This window comes from Nothobranchius furzeri, chromosome 13, assembly GCF_043380555.1.
Source record: "Nothobranchius furzeri strain GRZ-AD chromosome 13, NfurGRZ-RIMD1, whole genome shotgun sequence".
NCBI lineage: Eukaryota > Metazoa > Chordata > Actinopteri > Cyprinodontiformes > Nothobranchiidae > Nothobranchius > Nothobranchius furzeri.
Window position 1 is genome coordinate 62,124,375 of NC_091753.1, and position 20,039 is coordinate 62,144,413.

General features: G+C 44.4%; 1 protein-coding gene across 3 annotated transcripts in view; it reads right to left on the minus strand.

The window, feature by feature from the left end:
- Positions 1-18,536, minus strand: part of pxylp1 (2-phosphoxylose phosphatase 1) — a 31,535-nt gene extending 12,999 nt beyond the window's left edge. Inside the window, exons 1-2 of one of the 3 annotated variants that reach the window (XM_070543737.1) lie at positions 18,419-18,536; positions 16,824-16,965 (exon numbers count right to left, since the gene is read on the minus strand). In XM_070543737.1, the coding sequence (XP_070399838.1) occupies positions 16,824-16,905 (82 nt within the window). In that variant the 5' untranslated portion in view covers positions 16,906-16,965; positions 18,419-18,536. Of the gene's footprint in view, positions 1-6,114; positions 6,310-16,823; positions 16,966-18,418 lie in introns of those variants that run through there. The other 2 variants (XM_070543738.1, XM_015975726.3) reach the window with 2 other exon arrangements.
- Positions 18,537-20,039: the final 1,503 nt, after the last annotated feature.

A 20,039-nucleotide genomic window follows, 5' to 3' on the forward strand; every position in this document is an offset into this window, starting at 1 on the left:
AAAGTCCCTGGACTCTGCTTCCTCACTGGAAGACATGCCGATGGGATTGAGGAGGTCTTCAAAATACTCTGCCCACTGATGATTCTGTCTGAATCTACCTACAATTGTAAACAAACATTAGCCTATCCAGACTCAGGTCCTCCCATACTTCCACCAGTTGCCCCTACACATCCATCTCAGGTATGTGCACAACAAAAACGAGATTTAATTTGGTTTGTTTAATTCTGGTGTTTGAATACAACAAAACAAGCGCAATGGGTCATAATTACTTAAGCAAACATTCTAAATTACATTAGTTATTTTCAGTCGCTAACAAACGTTTGTCCAAACAGTTGTCACATTTTCAAAACTCTAAATACAAGTAGCACAGCATTGGTGTTTTGTGGCCATATAATTCACACATTTCATGTCGTTTTCAGACAATATGCTGTCAGTCAACAGATTTCCATAATGCTTACATTGTCTTAACAGAGACGCTATTCCACCCAACAAAATTATGGATTGTTTTAGTAGTATTTGCAAATGTTAACACACAACATCCCACAATAGCAAAAACAATATTCCTAACCTCAGATGCAGTATAAAAACCTCTGCTTCTGCAATGATGAGTTCAAAAACAATATAGCTCAGTTGATAACAATTGAATAATTTACACACAGCTGATGTATGTTGGGTAAATTGGGCCTACCTCAGCTGATTACATTCAGGCTTAGACTCAGTGGAAGGTGTTATTTTTCTAGGACACTGACACTAAAGTAAAAGGAGGACTTTGAGGTGTCATGTTTTTGGAAACAGAAACAGAAAAGACAAACATTGCAATGTCTGGACGAGGAAGAGTAAGAGCAAGGGGCCCAGGGAGAAAAGCAGGCCCAGTGAGAGGGCAAGGTAGATGCATAAGATTGCGTGGTGGTGGCGGCATTCCAGGGGCTGCAAGAACAGTAGTCAGTGATGAAATTTGTGCCACCATCATTGACCATGTAATCAACCATGGTCTTTCATTAAGAGAGGTTGGCAGCCCAATTTGAGTCGGTCAACGGTTGCCTCCATTATACACATCTTTCAACAAATTACTAAGTATTTCATTTTTATAATGGATTGCATCTATTGTCACTTGAAGTATAAATAAGGCGATACAGTAATACTTGTTTTCCCTCTAAAGAATACAACAGCTTCCACCTGCTGAGGGAAGAGGAGGAAAGCTCCTCAATAATGATCAAGAGCTTGCCATTGTGGAAATGGTTGTTGCAAACATGCAATATAACTGCATGAAATTCAGACTAGAATAGTGGAAGACCATGAGATATCTGACAATACTGATAGCGTCAGCTTCACAACCATTACACGGACATTGTCCAAACACAGAGTGAGGATGAAGCAGCTCTTCACTGTTCCATTAGAGAGGAACAGTGACAGAGTCATGGAGCTGCAACAACTATATGTCCAGGTATAATGTATATCCTTTTCTCAACTCCATGAGAAGTTCTTTTCTGCATGGAGGTGGAAGGCTTACGACCATCAGCCACATGACCACACATCTCTCCTGGAAGCTTTGGATGTTGGCTGCAGGGAAATCACGGTTGATGAATGCCAAGGGTGGATACAACACAGCAAGCGGTTTTATCCCAGGTGCATCGCTTTGGATGATATCAGATGCGAGGATGATGAAAACATGTGGCCTAACCCTGAAGATCGTAGAGATTAGCTACAGTAATTTTGTGTGTTTTGCAGTTGCCTCCTTTTTATCTGGGCTTTGTGCAGTTTTTTTTTTTGGTCGAAATGCTTTTGCTTGTTTCATTGATATTTTGTTCACTACGAGCAATTTCTGTTCCGTCATACTGTGAACATTTCTGCTGTACCTCCCGAAATAAACAGTAAAGGAATTAGCTTTTTACTGGAATGCTTTGAAATGTGCACATTATATGTGGACGTACAGTTCACAACCAAGAAATGTAGTGTAAAAATGGTGGACTGCATGTTTTGCATGCAAATATCTCTAACACTAAAACATAAAACTCTATGTGGTTTTTGTAATGACAACAATCGCCAGTATTTTGAAACCTGGTGTACTTTGACTGAATGTATCTTGTGGAGTGAAAACAAGTTCTACTTTTTGACAGAATAATTTCACTTTGAGTCAGATGTCCAGTGTTTGGTAAAGGAAGTGTGTGCAGGGAAAGATATGTTCTATTTTGAAATGAAGAGTTAGTATATGTTTATCAAAATGTCTTCTTGAGAAGAAAATTATCCATTTGGCCAATCGTGTTTTGCAGGAGTGAATCTGTGTTAAGAGTTTAGAACAAGTATCTGACATTTGGGTGAGCGCTTGTTAGCGATTGAAAAAAGCTGTAAATACACACTGCTCTGCAAATAAATAAATACGTGGTCACCTGGATTTAACTAAGCAAATAGGTTGGAGCCTCCTATTGGATAATTACTGCATGGACAATTATCTTTTACCTGCAACAAGTTATTTAACTCCCACTAGTACAATGAGTTGCTTCTTATTTCTTAAACAACCATGTGGAAAGACACATCTGGTGGTTGTGGAAAAGATGCAAGTCTGTTTGAGAATAGTCAGATCATTAGCATGCATCAAGCAGAGAAAACATCTAAGGGGATCGCAGAAACGACTAAAACTGGGTTATGAATAGGGCCCGACCGATATATCGGCCGATATTGGGGTCATTAACACTATTGGTTATCGGCCAAAAAGACGGCCGATATGGCCGATATTGCGCTACCTATCCAGCAGATGGTGCCAGCTTTATGAACTCATGTTGTGTGGCTCCACTCCTCGGGGGGTGGAGCCACCGTCACAGCACACATGCAGCAGAGCAGCAGAAGCAATTCAGTCAAGCAGAGATGACGGTGATGAGGAAGTAGGAGGTAAGTCTTCAGTTTTAAGCATATTTGTTGTGTCAGTGGTAAGTTGAACGGTAAAATAAGCAATGATAAAAGTATGTTTCCCCTCAACATGCTTCCTAAGTTTATTGTGTGCCTCGTGGCCTCGTACTGAAAAGTTAACCTGAAAAAATAAAATAAGACTGCCACAGCATTACGCTCTATGCAGAGCTCACGCTGCTTCCCCTTTTTCTGCTGGCCTTTTTCTGGTAGACATTCTGGAATATTCTCAATTTCCTCCGCTCTTCAGCAGTCTTTTTAAACTCACGCGGTTCACCCGCGGCTCGTGGAAAAAATAGTGCAGACGCCAAAACGATCGCTGCACGGCGCGCGGGCTGGAGCGCCGGCGTGCAGCGCTTCGGTGGCCCATGTGGCCTATAGAATAGGATGACAAGGGCGACGAATGAAGGCGGTTCCTGTTTCGCGGCGCTTCGGCGGCACACGACCGTTGTCGCAGCTGAGGACGGGCGAGGGGGTGTTATGACCACGGTCATAAGGAACATTATTTCTTTTATTTTTATACTATTCTTTTTTTTTGTGTTATTTTGAGTGTGCGGGTGCCCTCCTAGGATTGGTGGATGATGGCCAGGGGACGTTTGGATTGGAAGATCAGCTGGGGCAAAGCTGTTAAAAGGAGCCTGATGAGATGCAGCTGTGTTCTTCATCCTCCACTCATTCCAATCAGCCACCACTTGATGCTCTGTGTTTGTGTGATGCCCTTGTGCCTTTTGTGACTAGTACCTGCCATTCGAGGATTCTGTAGGGGTGAACCGCCTTTTTTTCTTTGCATTCCTGTTTTCTCCTGTTTTGGATAGTCAGGGAGGCAAGTTTGGTTGTCAATTATTTCCTTTAAGTTTGTAGTTTGTAGGTCAGTTGTCATCCTGAAGTTAGAGGTGTTTTGTTTATTGTTTTAGGCATTGGTTCACCCTGAGTTATTTATCCTCCCTCGTCCTTAGTTCATCACCTTGATCTTGTGAATAAATTATTGTACACGGAATTCTGGTGTGGTGGTTTGGAATTGGTGGAAGATGGAACCATTTTTATGTTACAGCCTGGCCCTCCTAGACGGGTTGTAACAGGGGGGTTGGCAACAAAGCAATGAAACGCTGTGCAGGGAGCCCCCCCCCCCCCCCCCTCCTCTCCCTAGCTGGGAGAGGAGGGGGGGGCGGTAATACGAGAAAATAAACATTCCTCTCTACAATAGAATAAATCCATTGTATTTTTTCAGCCTTGTATTTTACATAAGGCTTATATATTGCCACATACTAGTCATTTAACGCATCTTATTTTTATTTCCCTAATACTGTCGGCTTTGGAAAGGATCCAAAACACAAAAGTGTAAAATTAAAAAGTATTTTAATGCCAAAAATCAGGTGACAGACATAAAATCAGGTAGCTAGGACGCTGAAACCAGCAGAGTATGACTGAAACTGAACCGTATGCACTGAGGAGTGAGAGATGACAGAGGACTAGTTATGAGGAGGAGCTGTGAGTGGGAGCAGAGGACAGCAGGGGAACATGGGAGGAACTATAAATGAAAATGATTTAAAAGAAGAAAGAATCCTAAAAGGAAAAGAAGAACAACTAGAAAAAAAACCTGACAACAAACGGAGTAGAAAATTCAGTGGAAGGAAAAAAATAAAAAAGACTTGAATAGTAAATGAGAAACCCTTAACAGCTGGGGAACCAAACAAAAACAGAGCCATTGGTTTTTAGCCGCAATGTCTGATATCATTTATTTATATGATAATTTTTCATTTATTTACATGATAATTTTTAAACTTTTAAGTATAAAAATGCCACATTTAATGTATTTTACTTTGTCTTGGTATCAACAGATATATAACTGTACTTTTATGCTGATTATTTTATTACAGATGGAAAAAGAGGGTCGTAGTAAGGTGTGGGACCACTTCACTAAAGATCCATCCGGTGATGTCATCTGCAGCATCTGCTCATCTTCAGTAGTAGTTTGTGTGTTCTGTTGTTTTTGAGATTGCTAAATAAATCTAATTTGCATTACTTGGAAACCCCAGTGAGTTATTGAGACAGTTCTTTGGTGTGTAATAGAGAAATAAGTTAGCATCAAAAAGGCAGAGAATGAAGGGGTTAATCTTAAGAACATTTGTATTTATTTCTTTTTTGTGAGGGAGATTTATCGGCCATTATATCGGCTATCGGCCTTTGTTAAAAGTTTTATATCGGTATCGGCCCCCAAAAAGCATATCGGTCGGGCCCTAGTTAAGAACTGTCCAATGTATTATTAAAACTGGTCTGATGAGTCCAGATGGGTGGAGTGATGGTGCATCAGGGTAAGAAGAAAGGCAGATGAAGTGATGCACCATCATGCCTAGTGCCTACTGTACAAGCCTGTGGGGGCAGGGCTATGATCTGGGCTTGCTGCAGTGGGTCAGGTCTAGGTTCAGCAACAGGATGTACTCCAAGAAAGAGGTCAGCTGACTACCTGAATATCCTGAATGACCAGGTTATTCCATCTTCCCTGATGGCACGGCCATATTCCAAGATGACAATGCCAGGATTCATCAGGCTCAGATAGTGAAAGAGTGGTTCAGGGAGCATGAACATCATTTCCACACATGCATTGGCCACCACAGAGTCCAGACCTGAACTGCATTGAGAATCTTTGGGATGTGCTGGAGAAGGCTTTGTGCAACTCAGACTCTGCCATCGTCTATGCAAGATGTTGTTGAAAATTAATGCAACACTGGATGGAAATAAGTCTGGTGACGTTGCAGAAGCTTAGTGAAGCAATGCCACAGTGAATGTGTGCTGTAATCAAAGCTAGAGGCAGTTCAATGAAATATTACAGTGTGGCCTTCTTTTTGGCCGGTTAATCTATAACATTTAAAATTCCAGTATGATTGGTTCAGTTCTTTAACACCAACAATGTGTACTCTAATACAGGTTGTGTACAGGTTACTCTTCCCATGTTACATAAAAGTGCTTCATACCATTAACAGTCGGATGCTATAAAACTGGAACACATTCATCTCACTGATCAATACTTGAACAAACATCAGACATTTATAAACAGTTAAAGTACCACAAAAAAGAATTTTCTGTACATTTTGCAACCAGACAACAATGAAGGGAATAAACATGCACCAAAACCAGCATCAGTAAGCACAAATAACCAAGAGTGTTCTAATAAATACGAGAATTAAATAGTTTTAAGGTTCTTAATTATCTCACCAGAGATGAAGAAGAAAGGAAAGTGTGCAGCAACAGAGGAGACCATTTTGAGAACAGCTCAGCTACTTGAGTTCTGGCCACAAACACTGGTGCTCATTCATTACCATACTGAACCTGTTCCCTATACACCGCCACCTCCCAGTTATCCATCCAAACATGCCTGCCAAGACCAACCAAACCCTTTCAGAGCAGCTCTGTCACTGTTGCCTACACAACAGGGCTTTTGTACACGCTCAACTCTACGGAACATGCACCTAAAACTATTTCAGCCTCCAGTCATTGCAGTAAAAATAAAGAGGTGGAAACAAAGTGTTGTGGCTGAGGAACGACAGAAATGTGTATCATATGAACCATTTTATCATAGGTCTAACACACGCACACGCGGCAGCTCGAACAGCACGAACATTACAAAATAAACACAAAAATAAACAATGGAATTACATATAAAACACTGAAGACTAAAACTAGAAAACTAACAGAATTTCAATAAGACACTGAGTAGAAAACTAAAAGTGGCTGATGACTAGTGGTGGTGAGAGATTATACCATGTATTACTAAGGAAAGGTAACAAGGAATTTCTAGTTACAAGAAAACAATAAGTTTGTATAATGTGCCAAACCAGACCTCAAGTAAAGTCCAGCAGAGAGTCCTATAGGAGCAAACAACTTTATCCAACCGTAGAAGGGTTTCTCCCTGACTGGTGTTTTGTGGACAGATGGAAGTATTGTTTCTCTCATTTTATACATTAGTTTGATTTAAAACTCACAATGAAGAATTAAACTGCTGAATGACGGACCTAGCCGTTGGCTATTGCAGCGTGGGCCAGTTCGCTGCTAGCCTGCTTGCTGCCAAAGTATGGGGAGAAAAAGTTTCAAAAGACCTGTGCGTGTGTATCTAGATTTGTGTGTGTGTGTAACTCTTGATTTGTGTGTGTGTAACTCTTGATTTGTGTGTGTGTAACTCTTGATTTGTGTGTGTGTGTAACTCTTGATTTGTGTGTGTGTAACTCTTGATTTGTGTGTGTGTGTAACTCTTGATTTGTGTGTGTGTAACTCTTGATTTGTGTGTGTGTAACTCTTGATTTGTGTGTGTGTGTAACTCTTGATTTGTGTGTGTGTAACTCTTGATTTGTGTGTGTGTAACTCTTGATTTGCAACTTGTGTTTACATTTTTGTGTGTAACTTCAGCTCCTACACAAACAAATAATTGAGTACACACACACACCACCTGGTACACACGGACAAAACTACATTACACACAGATCAGTTTACAGGTACAAAAATCCTTTTGAAACTATTTTCTCACCTGACTGATTTGTGCGTACGTGGTACGTTTGAATGCTGGGTGGAAGCTGGGAAATTAGAATTTCTTTTGGATTCAGCCTAAACTTGTGCTGACGGGAAAAATATGTTTTTCTGTGGAAAAATATAGGATCTCAGGATGCTGTAGTTATCAAATCAAATCAACTTTATTTATATAGCACTTTTCATACAAAAAAAATGCAACTCAAAGTGCTTCACAGATTCAAATGGCCCCATAGATCCCATATTCCCATCCCAGCCCTCCTCCCCAAGGAATAAAACTATTGACAATTGCAGTTCCCCTCCCGCAACCAATTTCCAAGGTGAACGTACACTCACCCACACACACACCCACACACACACACACAGACACACACACACACACACACACACACACACACACACACGAACAACAGAGTAAACAATAGGCTGAGTTCAGATGGGTCAGGTAATGGACGACACATCATCAGCGGAGCCATCTGCCTCGACAGCAACAGATCTACGTCAGCAGCCAAGACACCGGCCCATGACGCCCAGGGAGGGAGGGCGGAGAACCCCACCACTGCCCGGGCACTACCCGAGGAGCGCCCCGGCCGCCGCCGACAACCACTAGCCCCAAGGCAGAGGGCTCCGCAGAGGAAACACTGGAGGATTAAAATATATAACATGTAAAATAACAAAAGCTAATATGGATAGAAAGTAACTGATAAAAAGTGATTATAAAGACAGTAAAAGAAAGCATAATCATATAAAAACACTAAGATGCAAATAAAATAATAAAATTAAGTAATAGAGATAAATAGGTATATATATAAATAAACAAATATGACAGGTGATACAGTTAAACAGACTAGATAAATAGTAATCAGTTAAAAGCTAAGCTAAAAAGGTGGGTCTTGAGCCTTTTCTTAAAAGGTCCTACGTCATACGTTTCGTTTTAAAACATGTTTAGACTGTTCAGAATACAAATCCAGGCTGTGTCACGTTTGATTGTTGTAATTAAACTTTGTAGGTGGGGAAGGTCTGAAAAGGATCCGATCATTTTGTTTTTCCCTCATTTACAGCGACAGTGTAAGTGTGCCTGGCTCTGGTGGTAATCAAGTTAAATTTTATCTCTTTGCAACAATTTTCACAAGAAAACAGAACAGTTAAAAGCAAGGCTTGTGTTGACCGGACAGTTCCCGTATTTGATCGTTTATTTTGATGGAGAAAGAATAGAAAGAATTACCCCGACGCATGCAGACGAACTGACACTTTATTCTACGCAAATCGCAGATGTAGCTAAATCACTCAAGAAAAGATTTCCTTCTGAACATCTGAGCTGGACACTGCTCAGCGCAGTTCACTGTCAGTGTGTACATAAGGTGCACAGTGAGCTGAAGATGTGGAGAGGGGCTTGGAGCGCGTTGCAGAACCAGAGCGCATGCGGGAAGATTCCTTCCACTGAAGCGAGACTTTTCCAAACCCGGTCTCTCAGAGAGACTTGTCACTTAGAAAATGTTCCCTGATGATGAAACTTTGGCTGAATTGTGCTTGTTCCTGTCTCCAATGTGGCGTCTGAGGAGAATCCCAGAATCTCACATCGTCTTCAGCTCAGAAAGCGCCTATATGATTACTCACAAGCGTGAAGCGTCTACCCGGTCACACAGTAGACCGGGTTGGACCTGTTCAGGTTTACGCAGACAATCTTTACATTTAGAATTGGCATACAGATGTAAAATTAATGCAGCAAAATATAAAGCATTTTATTTAAATATCCATTCATTATTTTACAAGCACAGAGAGCCGCATCAGATGGATGGAAGAGCCGCATGCGGCTCCAGAGCCGCGGATTGCCGACCCCTGAGCTAGGGCATGTGCGGAGGACACACACACACACACACACACACACACACACACACACACACACACACACACACACACACACACACACACACACACAAGCAAAATATACTTGTTTTCAATTACGTTTATTGGGCCCACTTACATTTTCTGAAGCCCACCCACGAATGAGTTTCTGACTACGCTAATGGTGACTTTTGACAGACTTCTCTGAGCTCCGCAGCCATTACACTTTTCACCTCGCGCACCCCCTAGCGGCAGCTCGCGCACCCCTGGGGGGGGGCATATTCTTGTGCTTGTATTTTATTTTCATAGGGATGATAATTTGGAGGAGGTGATGGAACAAGGTGAAACTAAAAATGAAGGATCTTCACAAATGTAAGAACAAGGTTGTATCTGTATACGGCTGTCACATTTGTCAGGAAAAGTAAACAATAATTACTTTTGTAGGTTATCTTGTGTGGGAATTGAGGAAAACATTGACGAGGAAGAGTACAACAATATTCAAAACTCTGTGTAAGTATTCAGATGTTAACAAAATGTGTTTAATTTTCCATACTAAAAACTTTTTTTTGTGCATATTCAGGATAGTCATCAGATACAAGGTCACCAGACAACCAGAGGTTGATTCGTCTTCAGAGGACGAAACCATCGAGATGGACAGCGGTGATGAGGACTACACACCTTATATACTCTCGTCTCGTCTCTCTCTCGTCTTCCTCCGCTTATCCGGGTCCGGGTCGCGGGGGCAGCATCCCAACTAGGGAGCTCCAGGCCGTCCTCTCCCCGGCCTTGTCCACCAGCTCCTCCGGCAGGACCCCAAGGCGTTCCCGGACCAGATTGGAGATGTAACTTCTCCAACGTGTCCTGGGTCGACCCGGGGGCCTTCTGCCGGCAGGACATGCCCGAAACACCTCCCCAGGGAGGCGTCCAGGAGGCATCCTGACCAGATGCCCAAACCACCTCAACTGGCTCCTTTCGATCCGGAGGAGCAGCGGTTCTACTCCGAGTCCCTCCCGAATGTCCGAGCTCCTCACCCTATCTCTAAGGCTGAGCCCGGCCACCCTACGGAGGAAACTCATTTCGGCCGCTTGTATCCGCGATCTCGTTCTTTCGGTCATTACCCAAAGCTCATGACCATAGGTGAGGATTGGGACGTAGATCGACCGGTAAATCGAGAGCCTGGCTTTCTGGCTCAGCTCCCTCTTCCCCACGACAGATCGGCTCAGCGTCCGCATCACTGCAGATGCCGAACCAATCCGCCTGTCGATCTCCCGATCCCTCCTACCCTCACTCGTGAACAAGACCCCGAGATACTTAAACTCCTCCACTTGAGGTAGGACCTCTCCCCCGACCCGGAGGTGGCAAGCCACCCTTTTCCGGTCGAGAACCATGGTCTCAGATTTGGAGGTGCTGATCCTCATCCCAGCCGCTTCACATTCGGCCGCGAACCTACCCAGCAAGAGCTGAAGGTCAGAGCTGGATGAAGCTAGGAGGACCACATCATCCGCAAAAAGCAGAGACGAGATTCTCCTGCCACCAAACTCGACACACTCCACACCACGGCTGCGTCTAGAAATTCTGTCCATAAAAGTGATGAACAGAACCGGTGACAAAGGGCAGCCCTGGCGGAGTCCAACCCTCACTGGGAACAGGTCCGACTTACTACCGGCTATGCGGACCAAACTCACGCTCCTCTGGTAAAGGGACTGAATGGCCCTTAACAGAAAGCCACCCACCCCATACTCCTGGAGCGTCCCCCACAGGGTGCCCCTGGGGACACGGTCATAAGCCTTCTCCAAATCCACAAAGCACATGTGGATTGGTTGGGCAAACTCCCATGCCCCCTCCATCACCCTTGCAAGGGTATAGAGCTGGTCCACAGTTCCACGGCCAGGACGAAAACCACATTGCTCCTCCTCTATCTGCGATTCAACTATCGATCGGACCCTCCTCTCCAGTACCTTGGAGTAGACCTTTCCAGGGAGGCTGAGGAGTGTGATCCCCCTATAGTTGGAACACACCCTCAGGTCACCCTTCTTAAAGATGGGGACCACCACCCCGGTCTGCCACTCCCTAGGAACTGCCCCCGATGACCACGCAATGTTGTAGAGACGTGTCAACCATGACAGCCCTACAACATCCATAGCCTTGAGATACCCAGGACGAACCTCATCCGCCCCCGGGGCTCCGCCGCTGTGTAGTTGTTTGACTACCTCAGCAACTTCTGCCCCCGAGATCGGACAGTCCATCCCCAGGCCTCCCAGCTCTGGTTCCTCCTCGGAATGCGCATTGGTGGGATTGAGGAGCTCCTCAAAGTATTCCTTCCACCGTCCGACTATAGCCTCAGTTGACGTCAGCAGCTCCCCATCCCCACTGTAAACAGTGTGAGCGAGTTGCTGCCTTCCTCTCCTGAGGCGCCGGACAGTTTGCCAGAACCTCTTTGGAGCCGATCGATAGTCTTTCTCCATGGCCTCACCACACTCCTCCCACGCCCGAGATTTTGCCTCGGCAACTGCCACTGCTGCACCCCGCTTGGCTATCCGGTACCTGTCTGCTGCCTCCGGAGACCCACAGACCAGCCACGCCCTGTAGGCCTCCTTCTTCAGCCTGACGGCTCCCCGAACCTCTGGTGTCCACCAGCGGGTACGGGGGTTGCCACCACGACTGGCACCGGCCACCTTACGGCCACAGCTAGCAACAGCCGCCTCGACAATCGCAGAGTGGAACAAGGCCCACTCGGACTCAATGTCCCCCACTGCTCTCGGGACGTGGTCAAAGCTCTGCCGGAGGTGGGAGTTGAAGACCGTTTTGACAGGTTCTTCTGCCAGGCGTTCCCAGCAGACCCTCACTATGCGTTTGGGTCTGCCAGGTCTACGCGGCATGTTCCCTTGCCATCTGATCCAACTCACCACCAGGTGGTGATCAGTTGACAGCTCCGCCCCTCTCTTCACTCGGGTGTCCAAAACATACGGTCGCAGGTCAGATGATACGACTACAAAATCTATCATCGACCTGTGACCTAGGCTGCCCTGGTACCAAGTGTACCGGTGGGCATCCTTATGTTCGAACATGGTGTTCGTTATGGCCAAACTGCGGCTTGCACAGAAGTCCAATAACAAAACACCGCTCGAGTTCTGATCAGGTGGGCCGTTCCTCCCAATCACACCCCTCCAGGTCAAGCTGCCATTGCCCACGTGAGCATTGAAGTCCCCCAGCAGGACAATGGAGTCCCCTGATGGAGTACTATCTAGCACTCGTCCCAGGGACTCCAAAAAGGGTGGGTACTCTGAACTGATATTTGGCCCATAAGCACAAACAACAGTCAGGACCCGTTCCCCGACCCGAAGGCGCAAGGAAGCTACCCTCTTGTCCCCCGGGGTAAACCCCAACACACAGGCAGAGAGTCTCGGGGCTAACAAAAAGCCAACCCCAGCCCTCCGCCTCTCACCCGGAGCACCTCCAGCAAAGTAGAGTGTCCAACCCCTCTCCAGGTCTCGGGTTCCAGAGCCAATGCAATGTGTCGAGGTGAGTCCGACTATATCAAGCCGGTACCGCTCAACCTCTGCCACAAGCTCCGGCTCCTTCCCCGCCAGCGAGGTGACGTTCCATGTCCCAAAAACTAGTTTCCTTGTCCGGGGATTGGACCGCCAAGGCTCCCGCCTTGGTCTGCCACCCGATCCACACTGCACCGGACCCTTCATGTTCCTCCTGCGGGTGGTGGGTCCACAGTTGGACGAGCCCATGTATCCGGTTCGGGCTGGGCCCGGCCGGGCCCCATGGGCGAAAGCCCGGCCACCAGGCGCTCGCTCACGGGCCCCAACCCCAGGCCTGGCTCCAGGGTGGGACCCCGGTAACCCTCCGGGCCGGGTACTCCGACTCTTCGTTTTCACCGCCATGAAAGATCCTTCGAACCGTTCTTTGTCTCACCCTTCACCTAAGACCAATTTGTCATGGGAGACCCTACCAGGGGCACTAAGTGCCCCAGACAACATAGCTCCTAGGATCATTAGGGCACTCAAACTCCTCCACCACGATAAGGTGACGGTTCAAGGAGGAACACCTTATATACACATAAGGTAATTCCTTTCGTTTAATTTAAAACACTTTTTCAGCTAATTTGTTGGATATGGTATGTGTCATTTCAGTTACCATAAAATTAGGGCCGGGACTTTAACGCGTTAATTACGATTAATTAATTAGAAAAAAATAACGCGTCAAAAAAATTTACGCATTTAATCACAGCTTGCATTTCAAGCACGGCGGAACCTTTGTCATAGCACGACTTCCTCGTAGACTGAATATCACTGACGCACACAACAATGCACAGTGCTAATGGCTACTAAAACGGAATAGTTGCCTTGCTTGGACTGATGCAGGATTTAGGAAACACGTCCGCCTCTTTTCTTAACTTGATAAAAAAAAAAAACTTCCAGACAACAACGGAGCCCGTGTCGCGGACATTTTTCAGAGATTGTCTCTGCTGCGGCTGCCCGGTGGCACCGGAAACTTTACAAAAGTTGCTGTAAGCTATATTTTTAACATTTACGTAACATGTGTGCAGCGCTGAAAGCACCAGACAGAATAATTCTGTGCCCTAACAGTAGTTTATGAAAGTAGTCAGACAAACGAGAGGCACCTGGCTGCCGCTGGGAGAACGCTCCGTGTTCTCACTACTCTGTAAACAATCACAAGCAACGTGTCTTAAAGTTGAAAACAGAAGTTTAAGTTAAAACAGAAACACTCTGAAACTTTTCTGATGATTTTCTAAACAATGCTGTCGGGGAGTTATACGTTTCTGAGACGAGTCTGTCTAAACATCACATGCATTACTATCATTAAGCAGTGAGGTGTGTTGAAGCTGCCATCATCTAAGGGGCGGATGCTTAAGTGCATCAGGGGCAGCGAGGAACGAGAAAGCTGTGATCAGGCTGGAGATCACACCAGATTCGCTGCTGCAGGCGTGAATCTGCGGGTCTGCAGCATCCCTTCTTAACGTGACATCAGGACTTCCCATGTAAGGAAGGTCCGCTCACCTGTTCGTCAGATCATTATTTCCTCGCCATGATCTTTTATCTTCCCATCATCCTCCAGTCATCCAACTGGAACCAGTTAGTGTTCCTGATCATTCTCAGAATATGCCATGCCTGCTCTAGTGTTAAAAGTTAGTACATTTAAGTCCTAGATCATATTTGTTCCTGTTCTACTGTCATTTTGAAGGATTACCGTAAATCCTCTAATACAGGCCGGTATTCAATTAAAAGCCGGGTCTCCAATTTTGGTCGGTGTCGGAGTCAGCGGAGGTGAATAATGGCCGGTCTCTTATTGTGGCCGGGTGGAATGTGGTAACAAGCAAGTACGGGGGGCGGTTGTGTCATCGTCTCACTTTTGATTTGCCAGTGATAGACCGCGAGGGTAACTTTAACTGTGCGGAGACGAAGAGGAGGTGAAAATTTGATATCAAGTTCAAAGAGAACGTGCTGATTATGCTGCAGAACACTCTGGGGAGCAGCAGCAGGGGTTGTGTGAACTAGTCACTAGTCGACTTCACTATAGTGACTTTTTATGCCTGTCGTCGACTAGTCGCTGTCACGCGATAATGACCGGCAAGATGCAGCCCTCGGAAAAGACAGCAGTCTGCTGTCAGCAGGTGACAAGCTCCTGCGCTCGGGGGGGGGGGGGACGCGCTGTGCCAGAGCGTCGGTACTGACACGCGATCGTTCATGTCGGTTCATTTCCTTTAATGTTTTCTGTCTTTTATTTGCGCCTGATGCGTTTCGCTGCTGTGGAGCGGGGCGCATCAACTTGTCCTCCGACGCACCGATCACTGATGCGGCCTCCAAGCAGAGCACTCCGCTGTTTTTGCGGTCGGTAGATCTGCCTCCTGAGCACGGCCACAGTAACAATCAGGTGTCGCCACCTCAAAAAATTATTTAACACGCGATCGTTCATGTCGGTTCATTTCCTTTGATGTTTTCTGTATTTTATTTGCACCTGTTGTGTTTCGCTGTGGAGCGGGGCGCATGACCTTGTCCTCCGGTGACGCACCGATCACTGATGCGGCTGCCAAGCAGCGAGCACTCCGCTGTTTTAGCGGTCGGTAGATCTTTTAGAGCTGCAGTTCAAAGGTAACTCATGAGGTGAATATATATGAACCCAGGTAGCAGTTTCTCTTTAGGACTGAGAGGAGATGCAGGAAGATAATAAACAGACAGGACAGAAAAATTGTCAAATAAAAACAAGTTAGTTTTTGTACCTGCTGGTTGCAACAAACAGACACCACTGAAGGTAATCAGAAGTGAGGAACAGAAAATGAAATAATTATTTTAATGTTTAGAGCAGCAGGAACTCCGAGAGGCTGCAGGCGCATCAGTGAGTTTGCGGCCGCTGCGCAGGGGGAGGGGGGAGAGGGCTGAAGCAGAAACTATCGTTGTTAAAAGAAATGTGTTTAACTTTGAAAATGTGGGCGCAATTTTAATTGTCAAAAACTCCAGCGAACCATTAGTTCATTTGGCTCAAATAGAAATAAAGGCCTGCCTCTAATACTGGCCCTCCTTCCAATAAAGGCCTGGAGCTTGATGAGCTTGAGTCAAATACAGGCCCGGGCCTGTATTAGAGGATTTACGGTATTATTTATGTGTGTGTTTTTACTACATTATGAGTAGAAATGCTAATAAAAACTCCCAATTATACAAACAAGTGAAACTGGAAAAATTTGAATCTGGTGCAAAGTCAAATTTATTTCAGTCATTCATCTAGACAGAGAGACTATTTAAAGGCTCAGGAACCCTTTGCAGGTGTTTTCTATTTGTAATTATAAATTTTAGTTGATTTGGGTCTTGTTTCATATAACACAGTGACATTTGAATAAGTAAAATGCATTTTTTATAAAAAGCTTTAGTTTACAGTAATAACCATGTCTAATGTTTCATTCTCTGTCTCATAATTTTAATTAAAAGTTTTACTTTGAGAGCACATTTTCCTGAACGATTAAAATGCAATTGAGATTAATTAATTACAAAGCCAGCATGAGTCTAAAGGTGGGTGTTTGTCCTAATGTAAGTCACAATGCAGTCACACCTTGCTGAGGTCTTCAGGAGTCCAGCATATAACTAAGGCTTTACCTAAAAAGTTATGTATCCAAAAACAAACAGACCTGTTGTGCAGGCTTTGCCTAGGTCATGACCCAGTGATGTTCAAATCCCCCACCAACATCTGCAACTACAACCCAGGAAAGGCCAGTTAATCGCCTTAACCTACACAGGGGTTTCCTCTGCAAAGAGTGAGCTTCACTGGAATACAAAACCAAAACAATGCCCAGAAAAGACAATTATGAACAGCCAAGCATCCCTGCAGGATAGCAGGGGGATGGAACGGACTTAGAGAATCTAGAGAGGCCCAAAGGTGGAGCTAGACGCTCTACAGGGAATTCAGCTTTGTTCTGTATATGAATAGTGCTCTAAAAATACAAAGTCAATGAGAGGATATACACAGAACATGTGCGTGCGTGCACGCACACACACGCACGCACGCACACACACACACACACACACACACACACTTACAGAACTGAAGGCTTAGGCTAACGATGGCAAGCATAGCCCCACCCACCGCCACCAGGAGGAGGAAGCGGTTACGAGCCAGCATCTTGTCACTGGTCCACTTTTCTGCTCATCAGCCATCCAGCCCATGGCCCATTCCTGAGACCTGATAAACACAAAAATACTTTATTTAAGTCGATAGCTTAGTGTAAACAGTGGCTTGATTGGAAAATAGAAAAAAATGCTTTTATCTAACAAGCTGTGACATAAGCCTTTGCAAGAGGATTCAAGTAGATGGAGAATATCCATTCAGTGACTTGAATTGTTATAGCTTCCCAATTACAACACAACATCTGGGATACTTCTGATAATACGGCAAAAGATTAAATATTTTGATTTATTAAAAAAAGAGACATTTGATGTTTTGAAGCAGCTTCTGTAATACGACTTGCCGCTCTATCTCTGAGTGGCACCCTCTGACCAAGACGGGTCTACAGACATGTGATCTTGGCATAAGGTGGAGGGTCTGCACAGCTTATAAGGGTGTTCAATGTATACATTTATCAAGGTCAGTAAAACCTGTACATTCACAGTTTGAATCTGAGGTCACGCAGATAAAACCGTCCAGCTGGATGAGATTTCCAGCTTTAATCTGGTCTACTGATGACGATAACAAATGAATACTCTCCAATATCCTTTAGGCGTTTCTGTGCCATTTGTACAGATGACTCACCTCATGAGGTTTGCGAGAAGGAAAAACTATGGAAATTATAATGTGCATATTTTTCTAAACCGTGCAAAGGAACAAAGTTTGACAGAAGAGATGTGGGAGGATCATGCTAACCCCAAACCCGAGCTGCACTCAATGACAGCCCTGCACAATAAACCCTACAATTAGGAAGTCTAAAGATATGTCTGGACTCAAGTAGAAAACCTTGAGCCTTAACAAGATACCTGGAAGTTTCTAGATTTATTTGACTGGAACATGTTGTATTTAGTTCAGGAAGTAAAATAAAAACCTCCAGGGAAAAAACTACATCACTTCTGTCAAACCTGAATCTTTTGAGTATAGGTGGTCCACATGTGTGCTCTAAACAGACTCAGCAGCAGGTAGTTAGCTTAACTCTAACAGCTAACCATGATAACATCACAGGTATAATGTTGACTTCAACACCACCAGGTATGAAGGCGCTATAAGAGCTGCTCTGTCAGAACTCTGAAACGTTATCTCAGAGAGTTACGTGGGATTTTACGGAGCATCACGCCACCTGAGAGTAGTCTCCCAACTGAGTAGTTAGCTAGTGCTAGCTAGTGTTAGCTAACTAGCACTAGTGTTCGGGTTAACATCACTAGATGTTCACGGTGGCTTGAGGAGACTCTAACCACCAGAAAGGCTGAAGCACACACTTCTACCTACTCCTCTTCTACGTGTTGCTGTGATGGAGTGGAGGTCAGGACAGGTTAACCAAGCAGCTTCGCGTTGTGCAAAAAACAAAATAAATTAAATGCCACATCAACAATCCATCCTCCCTGCTGCAAAAAAATGAGGACCAAGCAAACACCAAAGAAAAAACACGATTAAATCTGACCGAAATGCACGAGTGAAATACATCTGTTACCTTGCGGTGACTGACATTCGCCAAACGTCAGAAGATGGTTAAACCCAGCGCCCAGGACGCCCGTACACCTGAGCGACTGCCAGTTCGCTGGGCGGAGTCAGGCTCCACTACAATAAAACTACTTCCTATAAAACTTTTTCAAAATAAAGGTTACTTGTTGACAAGTCGCAAAAATTTACAAAATATGTTCATTTTGAAAATGAGCTGTTTGAAGTTGCATTTACAGTACGTTAGTATAAAATTGGGTTTAAATATTTAAATATAGATACCACAAAGCAGATTTTTTAAATCTTACTTACGGTATAAAGGGAACATGCTAAACGGCTACTATGTGGGTTTCTATATCTTTGCAAGCTGTTTCAAAAAGTCTCCATTTGTGACATAACAAAAGGGTAAAGAGGAAAACATCTACCTCTATGTGCAAGTCGGAGCTGCAGCGGTTCTACTCCAAGCCCCTCTTGGGCATCTGAGCGATTATAATAGCCAGAGCTAGGAATGGGTGAGCGTGGCTAGCTCCAGCTTGTTTTCTCAAAGTGACAGAGCCCTCTGTAGCTCGACTGAAATAATGGCATATAAAGACTGCTCGTAGTCTTGAGTATTTTAAAATTTTATTGAAGACACATCTTTTTAATCTGGCTTTTAATGCAAGTTGATTTGGGCATTCAGATTTTCTTTTAGATAGGTTCTAGCTTATAGTTTTACTTTATTCTGTGTCTCTTGTTTTCAATTTTTAACCACATTTTTTGTTCTTTTCTGTTTGTATTGTTAGTGTTTGTTGCACAGGACTTTGGGGCAGTGCAAACAGTTAAAAATGTGCAATAGAAATAAACTTTGACCTTTCCACAGACGTCTACTGAAACTGTCAGGAGTAAAGATTCAGAATTTACTTTATGTTATAGGAATTTCGTGCAAGAAACTTCATGAACGTGTTTTGCATCAATTGAGCTATTGTATCTTGTCAAAATGTCCCCTTCAAAACAGAACAAGAATTTGTGTTTCACAGTCACAGTTCTAAATTCAAGTGATCTTTGGTTTTAACATTTTGGAGTTCATAAAATCATTTTGTGAGGTGTGTAATTATTAACAAATGAATCATTCAGCTTCATGAGTGCTTCAAGAAAGTTTTCCTGTGTGTGAAGGAATGCAGCCTTATCAGAGTTTTATTATTTGGTTTTCAGGCTGTTGAAAAACTGCAAGTTAGATATTAGGGAATCACCAAAATAAGGTTGACTGTGTTTTTTCGTGAAACTAAGATTTGCTGTATTCTGCTAATTTTCTTGAATTTGACCCTAGTGGGAAGAAGTCCCTTTATCTCCATCTACCAGATGGATGACTTGAATCTGCACCGAAGGGCCTTGAGTGTCTGTTAGTGCCTGTTTTTGTCTTCTTAAACTTTTGCTTTGCACCATCTTCCATTGGGAAAAGAGAAGGAAACTCGTCTGTGGGTTATCCTGTTGTCTAGAAGCTCCGGTTTGGGCCAAGTGAAAACAACAAGTGCAATCAGGGGCTGTGAGCGAGCTGGTTCTCCCCTCCCTGAATACACTCATCAGGTGATCTAGGTCTTAATCATTGCAATCAGCTGCTGCATGAACACCTGTTTCCAACTAGCAGCACAGCATAA